The sequence below is a fragment of the Felis catus genome, chromosome A3, assembly GCF_018350175.1.
Source record: "Felis catus isolate Fca126 chromosome A3, F.catus_Fca126_mat1.0, whole genome shotgun sequence".
In the NCBI taxonomy this organism is placed as follows: Eukaryota; Metazoa; Chordata; class Mammalia; order Carnivora; family Felidae; genus Felis; species Felis catus.
This window is the reverse complement of record NC_058370.1, coordinates 58,273,506-58,292,843: the sequence shown is the minus strand read 5'-3', so window position 1 is coordinate 58,292,843 and position 19,338 is coordinate 58,273,506. Positions and strand designations below refer to the sequence as shown.

At 39.8% G+C, this 19,338-nt stretch overlaps 1 protein-coding gene across 50 annotated transcripts in view; it reads left to right on the top strand.

The window, feature by feature from the left end:
* Positions 1 to 19,338, top strand: part of MAP4K4 (mitogen-activated protein kinase kinase kinase kinase 4) — a 190,947-nt gene that overhangs the window by 157,487 nt on the left and 14,122 nt on the right. For 15 of the 50 annotated variants that reach the window (XM_045054040.1, XM_045054039.1, XM_045054020.1 and 12 more), the window contains 10 exons: positions 842 to 948; positions 2,376 to 2,527; positions 3,223 to 3,320; positions 4,109 to 4,117; positions 5,357 to 5,532; positions 6,314 to 6,434; positions 7,496 to 7,687; positions 9,765 to 9,882; positions 10,205 to 10,375; positions 17,453 to 17,596. In XM_045054040.1, the coding sequence (XP_044909975.1) occupies positions 842 to 948; positions 2,376 to 2,527; positions 3,223 to 3,320; positions 4,109 to 4,117; positions 5,357 to 5,532; positions 6,314 to 6,434; positions 7,496 to 7,687; positions 9,765 to 9,882; positions 10,205 to 10,375; positions 17,453 to 17,596 (1,288 nt within the window). The remainder of the gene's footprint in view (positions 1 to 841; positions 949 to 2,375; positions 2,528 to 3,222; positions 3,321 to 4,108; positions 4,118 to 5,356; positions 5,533 to 6,313; positions 6,435 to 7,495; positions 7,688 to 9,764; positions 9,883 to 10,204; positions 10,376 to 17,452; positions 17,597 to 19,338) is intronic. The other 35 variants (XM_045054046.1, XM_045054037.1, XM_045054042.1 and 32 more) reach the window with 6 other exon arrangements.

Genomic DNA, 19,338 nt, shown 5'->3' with positions numbered 1-19,338 from the left:
CAGAATGAAGGGGCAATGAAACTTCAAAGGAACTTTTTACAGTGGGGAAAGTTCCATAGTTAGGCAGTTATATTCAGCCAGTGGCCAGTTAGCTTTTTATGGTTGTTGTTAGTGCTATACTTAAACACAGAGTAACAGAATAATATATGAGTAAGTCTATAAAGAATATACTTCTAGAACAAAAAGAATCAAAGTGTATTTTAGCAGCTGTCTTACACATTTATACAAAAGCTATAAATTGTTTTGCAACATTAATGATTATCAAAATTTTCAGAAAAGGTCTTTTAAGAAAAATTTAACATAAACATTTCCAAAAAAATGATTTTGTTCTTTTTAAATTGAGGGATTTTTGTTTTTCAATTTTTTGTTTTGTTTTTGGTAGTTAATGGTGAAGTTAAATGAAAGGCACTTTTTCATTTCGTTAATTTTTCCCTCACCTTGGAATTTGCTTCCTCTGAATATTTTCTTGCTTCCTACCAGTCTTCATTTCCTACTGATCCGTTTGTAGACCATTGTTTGGTTTCTTTGAGCTTATTTTTCTGATTCTCACATTATCTCAGCAAAATGCTTTGTATGTCCCCTGCCACTAAGCTTCAGTACAAACATCATTTAAATGTTACGGAAGTGTAGAAAGGCTGTTTGTCCTGGCTCCTTTGATGATGCCTTTGACTTAAATTTTCTCTATCATATTGAATCAGTGGAGGGCATAGAAGGATCAGGGAGAGGGGTAGTGATAGTAAGGCTCACATAATTCAGACTGTTGTAAAAATATGTTTTGGTAGGGAAATATTTTTTTCTTCTCATTTTCAATAATTTAATTGCCATATTTTTCTACCCCAAGGTTCCTGTGAGGACAACATCTCGTTCCCCTGTTCTGTCGCGTCGGGATTCCCCACTGCAAGGCAGTGGACAGCAAAATAGCCAAGCAGGTCAAAGAAACTCCACCAGGTAAGAGAAGAGGAAAGCTTAAGAATAGGTTTACTGCACAGAATATTCCATCATACTTGTTTTCATAAAAATGCTCATAAACATGGAACCATCTGGGATAAAGAAATCATCAGTTTATAAAAGAAAAACTGCCAGGAAATCCATTATCATGAATAATAGCAAACTGGTCTATAGTGAAAAAGAGTCTGAATCCAGTTGTATGTTTGGCAGTTTTAAAATGAAAACTTCCTGTCTGTGTAAGGGCAAGTGGAAGGAAAGGCAGGGAAGGCAGGGGAGAGTCTGAGACAATTGTAACCTGAGGGAGTTTATCCTCTAAAGGATGTCCTAATGCCTTGGGAGTGGTATGGAAATCACAAATGAAAGAAAGTGCAGGGTTGACTTGCAGTCTGTAATAAACTAGTGAGCTAACCAAATAATATTTTCAGGTTGTAGAGCTGTTCTGTTACTTAAAATAGCTAAACAGCTATCTAAATTTGAATTTAACTTAATTAAAATTCAATATAATTAAAAGTTATTTTCCTTAGCTGTGCTAGTCCCATTTCACATGCTCAGGAGCCACATGCATGTTATACTACCATGTTATACTACTCAGCTACAGAGTGTTTCCGTCCTCTCTGTGATTTCCATTGGCCAGTGCTGTCCTAGGAGAAGGAAAGGGCACTATGTTGACTATTTTGTACTTGATCACCGCCAAACCTCTGAAGTTAGCCTTGTGCACATCTAGCCTTTTAGAACTTGAAGTGCTAAGATGGAAGACAGGCCAGAAGCTGCAGAGAGCCTTCTTAGTCCTTAAATGATCAGGGTAGACTGTGGGATTCTCCTGTGATTGAGTCTCTGTATTAGCTGTAACCTAGCAAACTTGTGCTCTGATTGCATCCATGGCCAGGGTACATCACACCCTGTGCTTTCTGTCATGTTTCTAACACAGCCCATACAAGGGAGTATGCTGCGTAAGTGTTGGCCCTTGAAGGCACTGATGGACAGTGAGAATAGTATAATTTTGTGTGTGATTACATAAGTAGAATTTTTTATAATAAGAAACTGAGTCTGTAGCTGTGACAGAAATAATAACGCTTTTAGATTGAACAGTAGCATTTCCTGTCAGTTGTGATGAAGATGTGGGGTCTGCTAATGGTAGCCTGTCACTTAACATTTTTGATATGAGATTATCTGGGATACTTTGTATACCCAAAACCAATGTGACGTGTGTGAACTATACTTGAATTTTAAAAAGGATCTGGGAGATAAAAAATCCTTGAATAACCTAATTAACTTTTGGTGAATTTAATGTTAAATGCTGTTTTAATGTTAAATGTTGCCATTTTTTTCTCACCTAGATTTCAAAGACATCGATGGACACATCACGCATATGTTTATAACTTGATCTTGGCATAATGCATTAGCTTTTCTCTTTTCTTTTCTAACAGCAGTATTGAGCCCAGGCTGCTGTGGGAGAGAGTGGAGAAGCTGGTGCCCAGGCCCGGCAGTGGCAGCTCCTCGGGGTCCAGCAACTCAGGATCCCAGCCTGGGTCCCACCCTGGGTCTCAGAGCGGCTCTGGGGAGCGCTTCAGAGTGAGATGTAGGATGCCTTTGTTTTTCCCTTCCCTCATTAACAGTATTGGGCTATGATAGTGTATTGGAGGTTCTTTTTAATCATGTTAAAAGGACTATGGTTTTTCCACAGCTGCATACCACAAAGCAATGTTTCAGTACAGGTTGCTAATGCTACCATAATTTTAATAATAAAGAGTTCACTTTTGAGAGCTTACACATGCCTCTCATTGTGAGCACTTTATATGCATAATCTCACTTAATCCTTAAAATGACCCCAAGAGAGAAAGAGAGAGAGAGAGAGAGAGAGAGAGAGAGAGAGAGAGAGAGAAATGTATTGTGTCTCCATTTTACAGATTAAAGCAACTGCAATTTAGTGAGATTGATAAACTTGTGTCCAAGATGATTAGCTAAATGTCCGAGCTGGGATTTGAACCCACTTCTTAGAATGTAGGCTCCCATCCACTCTGTCATCATTATTGGTTATTTTAACTGTCAAAATATTAAGTTAGTGAAAGTTCCCTCCAGTATGTCATTGACATAATGTAACAAGGTGTTATGAATACATGCTAAGCAGAGTCAGGTCTGAGTGTGAAGCCTTGAGTGGGGCTAGCAGGAGTGGGAGGGAGAAGGAGGGGAGAGAGGCAGAGGCTGGGTGGGCTGGGTCAGCTTTATGTGACGCACTTCTCTATGTTTATCCATTTCTGCTCTTGAATTTCACAGCGTCATCCAAATCTGAAGGCTCTCCATCTCAGCGCCTCGAAAATGCAGTGAAAAAATCTGAAGATAAAAAGGAAGTTTTTAGACCTCTCAAGCCTGCTGTAAGAATTCTACAAAATCAGTTGTACTTATTCCAAGCTTGAGTGAGATCTCTTAAAAATATGTGGTTGAGAAGCTTACAGTCTTTTTCATGGGGCCCTCTTACAGATTTCAGGACTTAGAAAGAGTGCCATGTCCTCACACATTTGTGCACACTTATATCTCACCATTATAGTAATTTTTTTTCAAAAAGTACAAAAGAAAGAAAAGCCTTTTTATTTTTACCTCTTTGCTCAGCGTTAACCTTTATGTATTCTTGATAAGTTGGGTATTTACAAAGTGGCTTTAAAAAAATTTTTTTTAATTTATTTTGAGTGGGAGTGGCAGAGAGAGAGAGAATCTCAAGCAGGTACCACGTTCAGTACAGAGCCCTATGTGGGGCTCAATCCCATGACCGTGGGATCATGACCTGAACTGAAATCCGAAAGTGTTGTCTGACAATGTCTGACGCTTAAACAACTCAGCCACCTAGATGCCCCAAAACTGGCTTTTAGACTAAATTTTTTTTACATTAGCTTCTTTCTTCAATTCACCTATTATTTAAATTCTGCCTTTTGGTACCAGAAATGACGGTTTTGACTTCCTCATACTTGGTCTTTAATCCTTGTTGCATTAACTGACCATGTAACTGTGCCCATTGGGGGGTTTTAAGCCTTTTGGAATTTTGATTTCTTGCTTGAATTGATTTCTGTACTTCCCCTCACTCCCCTCTCTCCCGTGCTTCCTTGTGCTGTGCATTCTTCATCACTGATGGCTTCTCCGGCTCACTGAAACTGCTACTGCACTGAAGGGTGAAGTGGTAAGCCCCATCTCTGAAAGATTCTGCAGCAGAACAGCATTCCAGCTGCCTCTTCATTTTAGCTTATAATCCATCCACATTTCCTTTCTGCCCTCAACTTGCCTTTTTGTTCTTTTCTAGAATTCAAAAGTCCTAGACTTCTGCTTTGTCTTTTTAACACAGAATTTACTGCATACATTTATTATTAAATACAGCTTCTAAAAATAACTTCTTAAAAAGCTACAGTTGTAATTATGAAATAGTAAGACCCAAGGTCCAATACGCTCTTATTTCAGAGGCTTAAGCTCAAAAAAGAACAAGATCTTCTTACCTGTGGAGAAGGAAACTCAGTTGGAACTGCTAAAAAGAAAAAGGAAAAGTGACTACATAGCCTGCTTTTAAAAAAAGTCATTACTTCCAAATGTAATTCCCAAGTAGAAACTTCAGACTTTTATATGAAAATGTAGAGTATAAATAATAATTACACTTAAAAATTATATTTGGATAATTGAGTGAATATTAAAATATCTCAGTATGGAAGAGTAAAGGGAAGCGAAGCTCCTTATGAATGATATCTTTGAACGTGGATTTCCGTTCTGTCTGATGTTCGTATTTGTTGGCAGCGTTGCAGGGAAGTGTGGGTAAGGTGGCACCAGGGAAGTGTGCCTCACCTCCTGCCGACAGCAGCACGCACTGCCTGCACTTTCTCACTTTGTGTGTCATGGACCCTCTTAGGAATGTGGCGAGTTGTTAACACTCTGTGAAGTGAGACATGAATAATATACTCACTTTTCTTAGCTTTGAAATTGTTAAAAATAAAAGAGTTAAAAATAATGAGTTCACCAAATAAAAACTCCCAGTCAGCCCTTTTTAACTAAAATCTTGCTTTCTGGATAGTTTTCTCGAGAGAAGACTTTGTTATATGGGCAGAACTCCAGGGATTTGCCTTCACACATTTGTTGATCTAGAATTTTACATTAGGGTTTTAAAAAAACACTATTACCTTATTGTAAGCAGATTGTTTTTTATTGTTGTGAGATTTGAACTGTGTGCAACATCTTTAGCTTCTTTTCTATCGAAAGCTTGAAGAGCTCACCTTCTTATTAATTATACTGGTAAATACAAAGTAGTTTTACAAAACCGATACTGTGGCTATCTTATCAGTAGTTAAAATGAAGAATGTCTCATAATTTGCTGTTGTCTTCCCACTGCCCCCTGCGTGTGCCCCTTTGCCTTACTCCTTTTTGTCCTGTGCATTAGGATTTGACTGCACTGGCCAAAGAACTTCGAGCAGTGGAAGATGTGCGACCGCCACACAAAGTGACAGACTACTCCTCATCCAGTGAAGAGTCAGGGACAACAGATGAAGAAGATGATGATGTAGAACAAGAAGGAGCCGAGGAACCCACCTCTGGACCCGAGGACACCAGAGCAGCGTCAGTCCTTGGTGTATTTTAGAGAGGCTGAGAATGTCTCCACTGAGCTTTCTTTCCATTTGGAACCGTTTTTTTCTAAACCTATCCTGATTCTATGGCCATTTAACATTTAGTTCTCCTGGATTCAACAGCAGACAGCCTTCATGTTTTTCCCTCTTCTGTGTGTGTGTGTGTGTGTGTGTGTGTGCGCGCGCTTGCGCACGTGGGTGCGTGTGTGCCTCTCCCCAAGACCCCAACGTGTATTTTATTTTATTTTTTCTTTTTAATTTGAGGAAATGACAGAAGGGAAGTTTCAGTTTGATTGAACCACATTAACCATAAGAATTCATCCTAAATTTTTTGCTTAAAAACAGACAATACTGGCAGAAAGGTCTTTGTTGAAAGGGAAAAGCTAAGCATTTATTTTCCTTGAGGAAACTATATCTGTAGCCTGATCTCATCTTACGCCTTTGGGAAGGTGGAAAATCTTTTTTTTTTTTTTAATTTTTTGTTTTTTTTTAAAGTTTTATTTATTTTTGAGAGAGAAACAGAGAGAGTGAGCAGGGGAGGGGCAGAGAGAGAGGGAGAGAGAGAATCCCAAGCAGGCTCTGCCCTGTCAGCATGGAGCCTGATGCGGGGCTCAAACTCACACTGTGAGATCATGACCTGAGCTGAAACTAAGCGTAGGACTCTTAACCGACTAAGCCACCCAAGCACTCTGGGAAGATGAAAAATCTTAAACTGGATGTTTTCTGCTCATGGGATTATTATGGCCCTTCACTTCTGAATTTTGTTCCAATAGGTCATCTCTGAATTTGAGCAATGGTGAAACAGAATCCGTGAAAACCATGATTGTCCATGATGATGTAGAAAGTGAACCAGCCATGACTCCATCCAAGGAGGGCACTCTAATCGTCCGCCAGGTACCTGTGTCTTCTCTTTGTTGTTAGAGGCAGAGCTTCTCCTGTAGTCATTAACCCACTTGCTCATTCACTCACTCATGCTGTTTCTACATCATCATCTGTTTTCATGTTAACAAGACCCAGAGGGTAGAGTGTCGGGGGCTAGGGAGGCAGGTATGTGCTGCATGCCAAGAAGGTAGCTAGCAGTCTTCCACCCCACATTGCTGCTCCTCTGCATGTTTTGCGGCAGCCCTCATTCAAGCACCACGCCGATTCTCACAGTCTGTGTCTGAGCAGTAGAAAAGCCACATGGAGTCCTTCAGCAAGCTTGCAGGGTGAGGAGGCAGACCCCGGTCTGTAGTGGGGCAGCCGCAGAGGTTCTGCAGAGATCTCCCAGCTCTGGGCATCCACAGTGCTCAGCAGGAGCAGCCCTTTGGCAGGAGCAGTTGAAGAGCGGATGAGCCTCCTCAGTCACAGGAGGGCCTCGTGGAGCAAAAGGGTTGGGAGGTCTCGCTTGTGTGTTCCAAAACGTTAGTTTCCTCACTTGTTGAATATTAAATGTGTCGGATTACTCAGTTTTACAACTGTCTGTTCATTTCTTAGCTTAGAAGACAGAGAAGTGATGCGCTTCCCATGACATAGAACAGGCGCCTTTCTAGTGTTTTGGACTTTTCCTGAGTGTGTTTCATGCAATGGCAATGCATTCGGATGGAAAGTGGGAAGAAGGCGGAAAAGACCAGGATTCAGAGAAGCGACAGGGTACTCTCTAGGGCTTTAGATAGATTTTTAAAGAAACAAAAAAGGCTAGTGGTTTTGGTAACAACAGCTAGTGTGGCAGATAAACCAATTAAGCCGTCACCGTGCAAGTCCTGTGGCCACCAGATGAGGTACTTTGAATTCTGTTGGCTCAATGTAGGCATTTGGCGAGGAAGTGTGAACAATTTTGGCCAGTTTCCTCCGGTCTTTCTTTGATAATTTAACAGTTTGAAAAGTCACACAGCACCATTAAGTCAGTTATCAGTAGGGTCATAGGGAATTTCAGCAGCGCTTGAGCGAGACGAGTGTGCCTGTTTTTTCTACAGAGTACAGTTGACCAAAAGCGCGCCAGCCATCATGAGAGCAATGGCTTTGCCGGTCGCATTCACCTCTTGCCAGATCTCTTACAGCAAAGCCATTCCTCCTCCACTTCCTCCACCTCTTCCTCCCCATCCTCCAGCCAGCCGACACCCACCATGTCCCCACAGACACCCCAGGACAAGCTCACTACTAATGAGGTATGTCTCGCACCACAGCTGGCTGCTTTCATAGGGTTTGACCAGCACTGCCTAGTAGCTAGTTTGCAGAGGAGACCTTTCCCACACCCCTCACCCCTCCCTTCCCCCTGCTTTCTTCTGTCACCTACCCTTCTCCCCAACCCCAAGTAACATGTTTCAGATCTGCATACAAATCCCTTAACCCTAGATCAATGTCCCTCCAACTTGCCAGTTCACTGTTTACTTTTCTCTAGATGAGTGTAGTTGCATGGCTTTCTTTATTCAGTTTATTTTTTAAAAGTCTAAATAAAATGATTGCTGTGTTCTCAGATCCATATGTATTTGGCATGAAATTCTTGTAGCCGTTTGTGGAATCTGCCTTTTTCATTCTTTTTATCTGATAAGTAAAATATAGAAAAATTTGGTTAAGCAGACTTGGCCTTATCTGGACACACTTGTTATCCTGTACAGGAATCTCCTTCAAACAGGGCTGAGTTGCTTTTTGTTTTTGATGGGGGGGTAGATTGTTGGTTGGTTACTGATTCGTTTTCACCAACCCTGTTAAAAGGATGTCTTTCCTTGAAATCCACCTTCATTCAGAGTTTAAGAAAAGGCCAAATGATTTTTAGGGAAATGTAGAAAATTAGGATGTTAAGAAGAGCAAGGGTCTGAGCATGCTTTAATTTAAATTTTTGAATGGGAAATCTGGTGTGCTCGTTTGAAGGCTTGGCTGTGGTGCTCAGTCTGGGTGCTAGTTGGGTGGTGCTTTGCTCTTTGGAACAAGATTATGCCCCAAGTGCAGTGACATAGTCCACCTTGAGCACCCTGTACTAAATTAAACAAGTGGTTTGATTTCTTGGGAGGTTTGGTTTAAATGCATTTGTCTAATGGTCGAAAGGAGGTTGAGAGTGGCATGTAGCTTCAGCCAATCTTGTTAATGTAAACATTTAACTGCCAGCCTGTCTCTACCTGCTTCTATTTTGGTTCCCTTGTTAGAAAGAATCAGAATAATCCTCTCCCCCTGAGGAGCAGGGGCAAGTCAACTGCTTCCAAGGTGGGCTTGCATCAGATTGGCCATCGGATGGATTGGCCATTGATCACAGGATGGGGTGGGAAGCTTGCCAGCAGACAGCTGTGTGAAATGAGAGGAGAGAGCCTGGGAGCCTAGGCAGTCTTGGGCTCTAGGACCTAGTGGCTCTCAGCTGCCTGTGGAGGGCGAAAGGTTTCAGGACTAAAGCACTTGATCAGAAGTGTTCTTTTTTCTCCAGCGATATATCCCACCTACACTCACATTTCTCCTTATATTTATATTTAAACTTTGCTCCATTTTGCTCTAATGTCCAATATATACTATAACCCTTAACTCACTAAACTGGCAAGTTTATTTTTCCGTTTGTTTTGTTTTTAATTGTCATTACATTTCCACTTAACAATTTGTTTCACTTTCTTTGTGTTTTGTTATTTTTTTTTGTCTTAAGTTACACTATTAACCAAAACACTAGCGTTCCTAAAAGAGCAAAAGTATGTGCCATATCTTGTTGTTTGCACCTTTCACTAATGAGCCCCTGTTTGATATGGGTTTACTGATGATGCACCTAAAACGGTGGTAGCCAAAGCTTCTGTAGCTTTCTGGCAAGAGGCTCACTTTAAAATAAATAATACAAAGCAAAGATTTGCCAATATTCCAACATATATTAATTGGCTTTTTTTGGGCAGAAGAATAATGTCAGAAATTGATGAATTGAGATAGACATTTCAAGCCTGTCCTTTAGGAGTTTTTATTATCATTATTTATTAAAAAAAAAAAACCAACTTGGAGCATGAAGTGTAGATTTTGTTGGTAGCTCACAGCATTCCTGTCTTAGATGAATAGTACTTCTGAAGAGAGATGTAGCTTTTTGGTGGTTCCAGGTCGAACAGCCTATTGTCGGGCTGTGTTGTGCACATGCAGAGGCACCCCTGAGAGCATTTGGGGGGAACGATGCAGGAGGGATAGGCCTTCCTAGTGGGAAATCATGCAGTGTAGAAATGGATTGAAATGTTGTATGTTCATTTTTTAATGTCATTTGTATTAATAAAATTGAAATTTACATTGCAGACTCAGTCCGCTAGTAGCACACTCCAGAAACACAAATCTTCCTCCTCCTTTACACCTTTTATAGACCCCAGATTACTACAGATTTCTCCATCTAGTGGGACAACAGTGACTTCTGTGGGTAAGTAAAGGAGCAACAAGAAAGCAGCTGACAAACAGGACTTGGTCACTTTGTATTGGTCTTTCTGATGGCTGAGGCATGGCATGGTGGTTGTTTGCAGGCACAGACCTCGGATACAGAAACACCCATCCCGCTTGCATTGCCTTATTTGCAGTGAGCTGCATAGTCAGTTTCCTTTTCCCATATACATTTCTTACAAATTTCTTTTTCTTGACAAAGGGTCCGCTACAACATGTGAATATTTACTGAGGTGTAGCAGGGGAGGGAGGCAAGCGCATTGTTTGTGTGTACAGAAAATAATTTAAAGTGTATCATGTTCTAGTGGGATTTTCCTGTGATGGAATGAGACCAGAAGCCATAAGGCAAGATCCTACCCGGAAGGGCTCAGTGGTCAATGTGAATCCCACCAACACTAGGCCACAGAGTGACACCCCAGAGATTCGTAAATATAAGAAGAGATTTAACTCCGAGATTCTGTGTGCTGCCTTATGGGGTAGGTATTGTACTGCTACTATGACTCTCTATCCTTTTTTTTTTTTTTTTTTTTTTTAATTTTGAAGAGTGGACTGGTCTTTTAGAGAAGTACTATTTTGGATAGTTTGGGGAGTTTTTAAAGGGTTGTTAACAGATAAGTTGGAAAACTTTTTTTTTTTTAATGTTTATTAATTTATTTATTTTGAGAGAGGGGCAGGGGGAGACAGAGAGAATCCCAGGCAGAGCATGGAGCCTGATGGCAGGCCTCAATCTCACAACCATGAGATCATAACCTGAGCTAATATCAAGAGTCAGACGCTCAACCTTCTGAGCCACCCAGGTGCCCCTGGTGGGAAGACTTCTGCGATGCCCACCCTTGTAACCTTTTCCTAAAGAATCATGCAGGCACGTGTATGTTCATGCACTTGTTTCAGTCAACGGCTAACCTCCTATTTCTTCACGTAAAGAAAAAACTAGAAAGATGAGAAAGACATTCGAGTTGGTCCTTTTTTATAGGGAGAATGAAGAAATTTGTTGGATTGCAGTTTGATGTTTTTCCTTGCCCTTCATGACTTGGGCCTCACATGGAAATGAAGTTTTTAAAAGCAGTTTTTTACTGGCCGGAGTCTGCAGAAGCAGACTGTTGTACTGACTTTCTCCGTTGCCTGTCTGCAGTATTGGTGTAGCATATTCACAACCTAAGACACCACAAGAGACTAAGTCTGCCATGCGCAGGACTACACCCTCTCATGTTCTGAACCTGGCCTCTCTGTCATCACCTTCCTTGCTCCCACAGACAGAACCTGTCTTAGAACTTGTCTTCTAGTCCCATGCTGTGTTTTTGTTCTTCTCCTGCCTGAACCCCAAAATCTGTTTTCAGTAGGGACCCTGTTTCTAATCAGAACAGTGTCTCCTTCCCTTGACATTACAAATGTAAGTAGACAGAAGACATGCGATCCGTTTTGGTTGAGTGCGCAGCACGTCTGTCCGATGACTGCTCTCCTGCCCCTTTCACCAGCTCCTACTCGGTCTTCCCCCGAGAGATTCAGGAGAGTCCTTTCCCCTTTGCACACACACCTGCTTTCTCTTTCACTTTTTGAATTCTGGGTTTCTGTCCTTGTCACCACTGAGTATCTTAAGTCTCCTATATCAGAAGACCTTTTCTGTGTTGACCTTGTAGGTAAAGGTAACAGTAGCCACTTGGAGGGGGATTACTGGGATCATGTGAAAGCAGCTGGCACAGCATTGTCACCGCATGGCACTGTTAGTGTTGCTGCATGAATGCCAGTTGTGATCACATCATGGAATGGAGTTCCATCATGTCCTTTCTTTTTAAAGGCCTTTTGTGGGGGTGTGTATATCATCAAAATTGATACATTATATTTAGTGTAGAAATAGTGTTAAGTAAGTTAATTCTTTGGAAATTGGTGAAATAATTTTTATCTGGGACGTTTGCACTTGGTAGCAGTCTTACACTGATTTTACACTAATGTCCTACAAAGTGCTGGACTCTGTTCTGTGCCATTAGCTGATTTAATGAAAATCCTCCTTCTAATGAACTTCTTTAATACCTCAGAGAATAAGAGAGTATCCCGAGCTTGTGTTTTTAAAAATGTGGTAGAACTTTCCGTTTTATCAGTATGTGGAAAGGAGTGATGGGCAAGATGACTTAAAGTTGAAATGCATTTCTATAAATCCATGTATTTGAGTTGCTCCTTGGCTCGGGGCACATCAGTGATGGGTTTCCTTAAACTGCCTGCTAAGCTAAAAAGTAAGTTAAAAAAACAAGCCTTTTAAGTTAAATTTAAAAATAAGCTTTTTAAAGACTTAAGACACAGAAAAGTTAAGACATGTACTTTGAGAGTGGTAGCCTGACAAGGGGAGAAAATTCAGAGGACTCTAGAGTATTAGTTTGAAATGGTGACATTGATGCATTGAAAGTCAGCTGACCAGTGTTAGATAGGTTAGACAGGCTTTTTGTGTGCCCTCTTAGAAAATGCTGGCCTCAGGGCACCTGGATGTTTCAGTCAGTTAAGCACCCTACTCTTGGTTTTGGCTTAGGTCATGATCTCACAGTTCGTGGAATGGAGCCCTGTGTCGAGCTCCGTGCTGACAGCACGGACATGCTTGGGATTCTCTCCTCTCTTTGTCCCTCCTTGCTTGCTCTGTCTCAAAACAAATAAACTTAAAAACAAAACTTTTAAAAAGAAAATGCTAGGGGCGCCTGGGTGGCGCAGTCGGTTAAGCGTCCGACTTCAGCCAGGTCACGATCTCGCGTCTGGGAGTTCGAGCCCCGCGTCAGGCTCTGGGCTGATGGCTCAGAGCCTGGAGCCTGTTTCCGATTCTGTGTCTCCCTCTCTCTCTGCCCCTCGCCCGTTCATGCTCTGTCTCTCTCTGTCCCAAAAGTAAATAAACGTTGAAAAAAAAAAATTTAAAAAAAATAAAAAATAAAAAAAAAATAAAAAGAAAATGCTAGCTTCAAGCATTTTTTTTAATCATCTTATATAATTGACTTCTGCTTTGTAAGATGCTACCTATTATATTTTTGTAATAAGACCGTTTTCCCATTCACAGCCAGGATTATTTTAACACACATTTTGAACATGATTGTTCCTTCTTTTCTTTTCTTTTCTTTTCTTTTCTTTTCTTTTCTTTTCTTTTCTTTTCTTTTCTTTTCTTTTCTCTTTTCTTTTCTCTTTTCTTTTCCTTTTTCTTTCTTTCTTTTTTTTTTTTAATTTTATTTTTAAGTTATCTGTACACCTAATGCAGGGCTTGAAACCTACAACCCCAACATCAAGAGTCACGTGTCTACTGACTGAACCAGCCAAGTGCCCCTGTTCCCACTCTTAACAGTAAACTATCTGCAGTTTACTACAGACCATTGCCTGTAATATCATCATAGAATTTAAAGGAAACTTTATTTATTTTTATTTTTTTATTTTTAATTTTTTTTTCAATACATGAAATTTATTGTCAAATTGGTTTCCATACAACACCCAGTGCTCATCCCAAAAGGTGCCCTCCTCAATACCCATCACCCATCCTCCCCTCCCTCCCACCCCCCATCAACCCTCAGTTTGTTCTCAGTTTTTAAGAGTCTCTTATGCTTTGGCTCTCTCCCACTCTAACCTCCTTATTTTTTTTTTTCCTTCCCCTCCCCCATGGGTTTCTGTTAAGTTTCTCAGGACTGAAAACATATGGTATCTGTCTTTCTCTGTATGGCTTATTTCACTTAGCATCACACTCTCCAGTTCCATCCATGTTGCTACAAAGGGCCATATTTGATTCTCTCTCATTGCCACGTAGTACTCCATTGTGCATATAAACCACAATTTCTTTATCCATTCATCAGTTAATGGACATTTAGGCTCTTTCCATAATTTGGCTCTTGTTGAGAGTGCTGCTATAAACATTGGGGTACAGGTGCCCCTATGCATCAGTACTCCTGTATCCCTTGGGTAAATTCCTAGCAGTGCTATTGCTGGGTCATAGGGTAAGTCTATTTTTAATTTTTTGAGGAACCTCCACACTGTTTTCCAGAGTGGCTGCCCCAATTTGCATTCCCACCAACAGTGCAAGAGGGTTCCCATTTCTCCACATCCTCTCCAGCATCTATAGTCTCCTGATTTGTTCATTTTGGCCACTCTGACTGACATGAGGTGATATCTGAATGTGGTTTTGATTTGTATTTCCCTGATGAGGAGCGACGTTGAGCATCTTTTCATATGCCTGTTGGCCATCCGGATGTCTTCTTTAGAGAAGTGTCTATTCATGTTTTCTGCCCATTTCTTCACTGGGTTATTTGTTTTTCGGGTGTGGAGTTTGGTGAGCTCTTTATAGATTTTGGATACTAGCCCTTAAAGGAAACTTTAAATCACACATTATAGAGTTAATAGCCATTTTTCCCCATCTTAAACCAGATTTCTATGAATACAGTCGCAGTTCCTAATACAGCTTGCCTTTGAGCAATTAATATTTAAAATTTAATTATACCTAACAGTTGAAAGGTTTAAAAAGGATATTTATAAAAGGTTATTGCAGCCTGCAACTTAATTTTTTTCATCGGCCCATAATTTCCAGGGTGGTTATTTTCCAGTGACTCAATATTCCTCTGAGTACTAACACTCAGTACTTTACAGAATGACATAGTTCTTGGAAATACATAATGGAGAATTATGAGGTAGAGTATAAGTACCAAAGTATCTGTATTTTTTATGTTTATGAAAAGACTTTTTCAGTTTTGTCTTTTATTCCTTTATTATTTCTTACTGTAAAATTTTGATTGATGTTTGGATGCTCTTTGTTTTTGGAAACCACAAATAATAGGTTTCAGAATCTTATATTTCAGTAGTTATTACCAGACTTTTGACATGGGTCTTTCAGCTACTTGATATTGAAGATTGGGAAAATATTGAAATATTACATGAAATGGAATCTTTGGAATGGACTCTGTCTGAAAACAGCTCTATCAGTTAATGTTTTGTTTTTCTTCTGTTTACCTGTGAAGCCAGTTAAAATTATCTCACCTAGGTATGTGGAGGGAAAACACTAAGGATAATGTCCAAATATAGTTCTGCATTGATAGGGAGATGGTCACCGCAAAATGGTGAACCTCAAAAGTGAAATTGTATGAAAATGAAGGAGCATTACATAAGCATTTATTTTTCTTGCAGTGATGATAAGTGTGTTTTTAAATTGGACAGTGTTTTTTTTCTTAGCATTAAGTAATTATCTGATGTGTGTCATGTTTCTATTAAAAAAATTTTCATGGAAAAACATGATGGCTTGTAAGCCTTATAAAGCGTGAGGCTGTGAACCCTAATTCAAAGCCACAATGTTACCTGATGAATAAAATGGTAGTAGCAGCCATAGCTGATATTTCATGTAGCTATTTAAATTTAATAGAAACTTCAGTTCCTCAGTTGCACCAGCCATGTTTCAAGTGCTCAGTAGCCACGTGTGGCTAACACATTGACATCAAGATAAGTTCTGTTGGACAAGGCTGGTCTGGATGGCACATTCTAAAAATCTTAATTATAAGTGACAGACGAAGTCATGTGCATTCATAAGCCTTTTTCTTAAGCTCTTCAAATGACCATACTTTGAGAGTTTTGTTTACTTTTAATGGTTACTCTTAATGGGTAGTGAATACTCAGGTTTTTCTTCCTTCACATTTTCTGAAGCTATTTCATAGTATGTCAGGTTCTAACAAGCTCTCATTACAGTAGTAGTAGATGGAAAGCACCTGTGATTTGGTGGAAGCATATGTGGGGCAGCACATACAGGGATGCTCTTGTGAAACGTACCACTGTTTCTGTAAGGGCAAAATGGAAACCTGCATCATACGCCTAATAGGTTTTTAATGGGGGGCTTTCCTCAGGTCACGCTATTATCAGAAACTGTAGATGTCTAGAATTCTGAGGACCTTTTTACACATTTTACATTTTTTGAGGACTCCAGGGATAGTGTTATATTAGTTTAGAGCCTACAGTGTTTCAGCACATTTGTAACTGTTGTCCTTGTGAGCCTTGCACTCTGTTAGTTGAAGTTTTTTGCATTTGAATGGCAGTGATAGTTACTACATATGTAAATTCCAGGTTCCCAGCTTCCCCCTAGACCCCAAAAAGTGTGTCCAGTTTCCTCACAAGGATTGCTTGGATATAGATACTGTCCCTCCAAGTCTTGGGTTTTACTTGCTCAATGGAACAGGGACAGAGCTGAGAGAGGGTTGGGAGTGTGTTTACTTGTTGCCTTCACAGTTGTTCACTTGAAGTTTTCTGGAAATAGGGTATGTGTGTATGTCTCTGTGTGTCTTCCTGTGTAATAAAACGTGAATTGTGTGGTTCAGGAAAATACATGGTATTCTTCCCTATCATTCCATCTACCAGTAAATATTGATTGGGCAATTTTTTAAAAGCACAAATACTTTATTCCTTGTCTCAGTGAGTTTATTACCCAGTTGAGGGAATCAGTGCAAACATGTATGTGCCTAACTGCTTAGGAATATAAGGTGATCTGTGCTACATGTTACAAAGTTGGTTTAGACAAGGAAGGTTATAGACCAAGGAAAGAAGGCATTTAAGGAAATAAGTGAGTGATAGGGAGAAGTAAGTTGACTTAAGGTACAGAGAGTTTTGAATGCCAAGTTGAGGCTTTTGTACCCTGCCCTATAGGGTGTGTAGTTTTGAAGATGTAGTAGGACCTAATGAGTATTGTCGGAAGATGAGGATTGTTTGGGCTGCTGCCATGAGCAAGTAGAGGGAGGATGTTGTAACAACCTGAGTTAAAGTCACCATCCATCATTTACAAGGAGGCCAAAGCCTGGTGTAAGGTGAGAGCAGAGGAAAGGGAAAGGAAGGTTTTCTCTGGTTCTGGTGGTCAGTTTAGCTAGATGTGTGGAACAGGTGGTGGTGCTGTTACAGAAATGGCAAAAGTTGAGAAGTTGGTTTCAGTAGAAATTTACAGCAGGTGTGGAAAAGCAGGTAGAGTATGAAATTAGGAGTTGATGGTTCTGACGTGCTCCTTCAGAAAGCGAAGGAGATGTCTTTTGTGTTTTAAGAAGCAGAGAAGGTTTAAAAAAGGGGTGGGAGGCGCAGAGAAAACCAAGAGCTGGAGCTGAATGGAGCTGGAGCAGGGGAAGACCATGGTAGCAAATAGAGAAGCCAAGATTGGTCCCATGGGGAGGTCACAGTATTTTAATATTCCTAAGAAATATTGTTGCTTTCTTGATGATGATGGAGAATGGTCTTTAAGAAAATGGCACGGTGAGTCATAAATTGGTAAGGATTTGAGGTAGCTATATCTCATGCCAGAAGTTTGGCAATCAAAATAAAGACAATAAAGGAAATATGAAGGGATCATGAAAACAGACATCTCTCTCATATCTTTTTTTTGATTTAAGTAAGTATTTCACCCTCACTTCTCTGTGATTTGTTGCCATTTGGTTACTTTAACCTCTGGCTATTCCAAGCATTTCTTTTTGTGGGTGAGTTTAAAAACCACTCTTTTCCAGATAGCTGGTGTTATCCTTTCCATACAACCAGACTGTTTGCCAAGCACGGCATAAAATTCAGGTCTTTCTGTGTTTTTAAAACAGGAGTGAATTTGTTAGTGGGTACAGAGAGTGGCCTGATGCTGCTGGACAGAAGTGGCCAAGGGAAAGTATATCCTCTGATCAACAGAAGACGATTTCAGCAAATGGATGTCCTTGAAGGCTTGAATGTCTTGGTGACAATATCTGGTAAGTGTTCATTTAATAAAGCAGGATTACTTCCCAGCACGAAACTTCTGTTCGGTCATTTTTTGAAGTAATGGCTGAACAAGGTACAATCATAGCATGGTCTCATAGTAAAGTAATAGAAAGATATGACCCACGTGTACACACTGAACCTGTAGGGCTCCTCTAAAGAGCAGTCTTGAAAAGCACAGGGGCATGCGCTCTCTAGTTGACCTCTCCCACACAACCACCCTCTCTGCCCTGTTGCTCGTTGGGTTTAATGTGCCTTCCCTGTCTTGGAGGTTTGTGTCTGCTTCCACCCATAGGACTCTTGCATGCAGAAGGGACTGTGCTCTGCCATGATGGCACAAGTACCATATTATGGTTTTTCTTTACATCTGTTAACACTATAAGCTTCTTTTTAGAAAGAGTTTTTTTTTTTTTTTTAGTATAAATTATGTAATATATGTGCATTGTGGAAAAACACTACTGTAGAAAAGCAAGTAGGAGAAATAAAATGTGAAATCATCCAGAGATACTATTGACTTCAATTTTTAACTTCTAATCTTTTAAGCATACACACACTTAAAATACACTCATAAAGGGGGGAAAATCTGCATTTAAATGGTTATACAACATTTCAAACATACAGACAATAATGAGAGAATGATTACAGAATAATGACACCCATGTACTGATTAGATTTAACAGGTGTTAGATACACTTTTGTACCTGCAGTTAGCCTCCCTTCCCCTTTCAGCTGCCCCTGTAACCACTGTCCTGAAGTTATACAGTGTTCATTCTGGTTTGACCAAATCAGGTACTTGCTCTCTCTGTGTCATTAAACATTTCTTTATAAACAGTTGTATTTTATATGGCTATGGAGTGTTTTTTTGTATAGATATTCTAAAATGTATTTACTTCTGTTGTAAATCTTTTAGTTTATCCCTTTTTTCCCCTCACGTAGATATTTTTGGCATATATCTTGTAGTTGACTTAACCATTGCACACACATGCCCATGATGCGTGGGTACTGGTTTCCTAATAATTTGTATGATTGCTGGAGTCAAGAGTATGCAAAATTCGAATACTTTAGGTCTTCTAATAACCCACAGCAGTTTTGATTTAGTCATCTGCTAGCTCCAGCTTATTATATTTGTTTATATGTAACATCTCTTGCAGTTATTTTAGTTTTGAAATACGCTTTTGGTTGTAAGTAAAAGATGTTTGTTGAAGTGCAAAAATTTCGCCATCCATCTCATACTTAAATGAGAAAACAACCATTTACAACTTGAGTGTTAATGTGGAGTAGGTTTTAAAATTGGAGGAGAAATGAATCTGCCACTAAAAATGGCTTGGGCTTCATTTTGTGATTCACTGAACAAGAAGATTTATGGGAATCACTAAACAGCTGACACCAGTAATTTTTGGGGTCTACTTTTCTCTATTCCTCTTTTGTAGCTTTTAATGATTTTTTTTTTACAATCATGAAAGTAATACATATTAATTGTAGGAAGCTTAAAAAAATGAGAAAACCTTAGGAAGAATAAAACAAAATGTTACCCTATCTCAGAGACCATTCTCGTTGACACTTTTTTATATTTCCTTCTCCTCATATCTGTAAGTATATATTACAGTATGGAAATGGAACACTATATACATAAAAGTACATAGTTTTTGTTTCATTTAACATATTTTATTGAGTATTTCCCCACATTCAAAAAGTCTTCAAAACGGGCGCCTGGGTGGCTCAGTCGGTTAAGCAT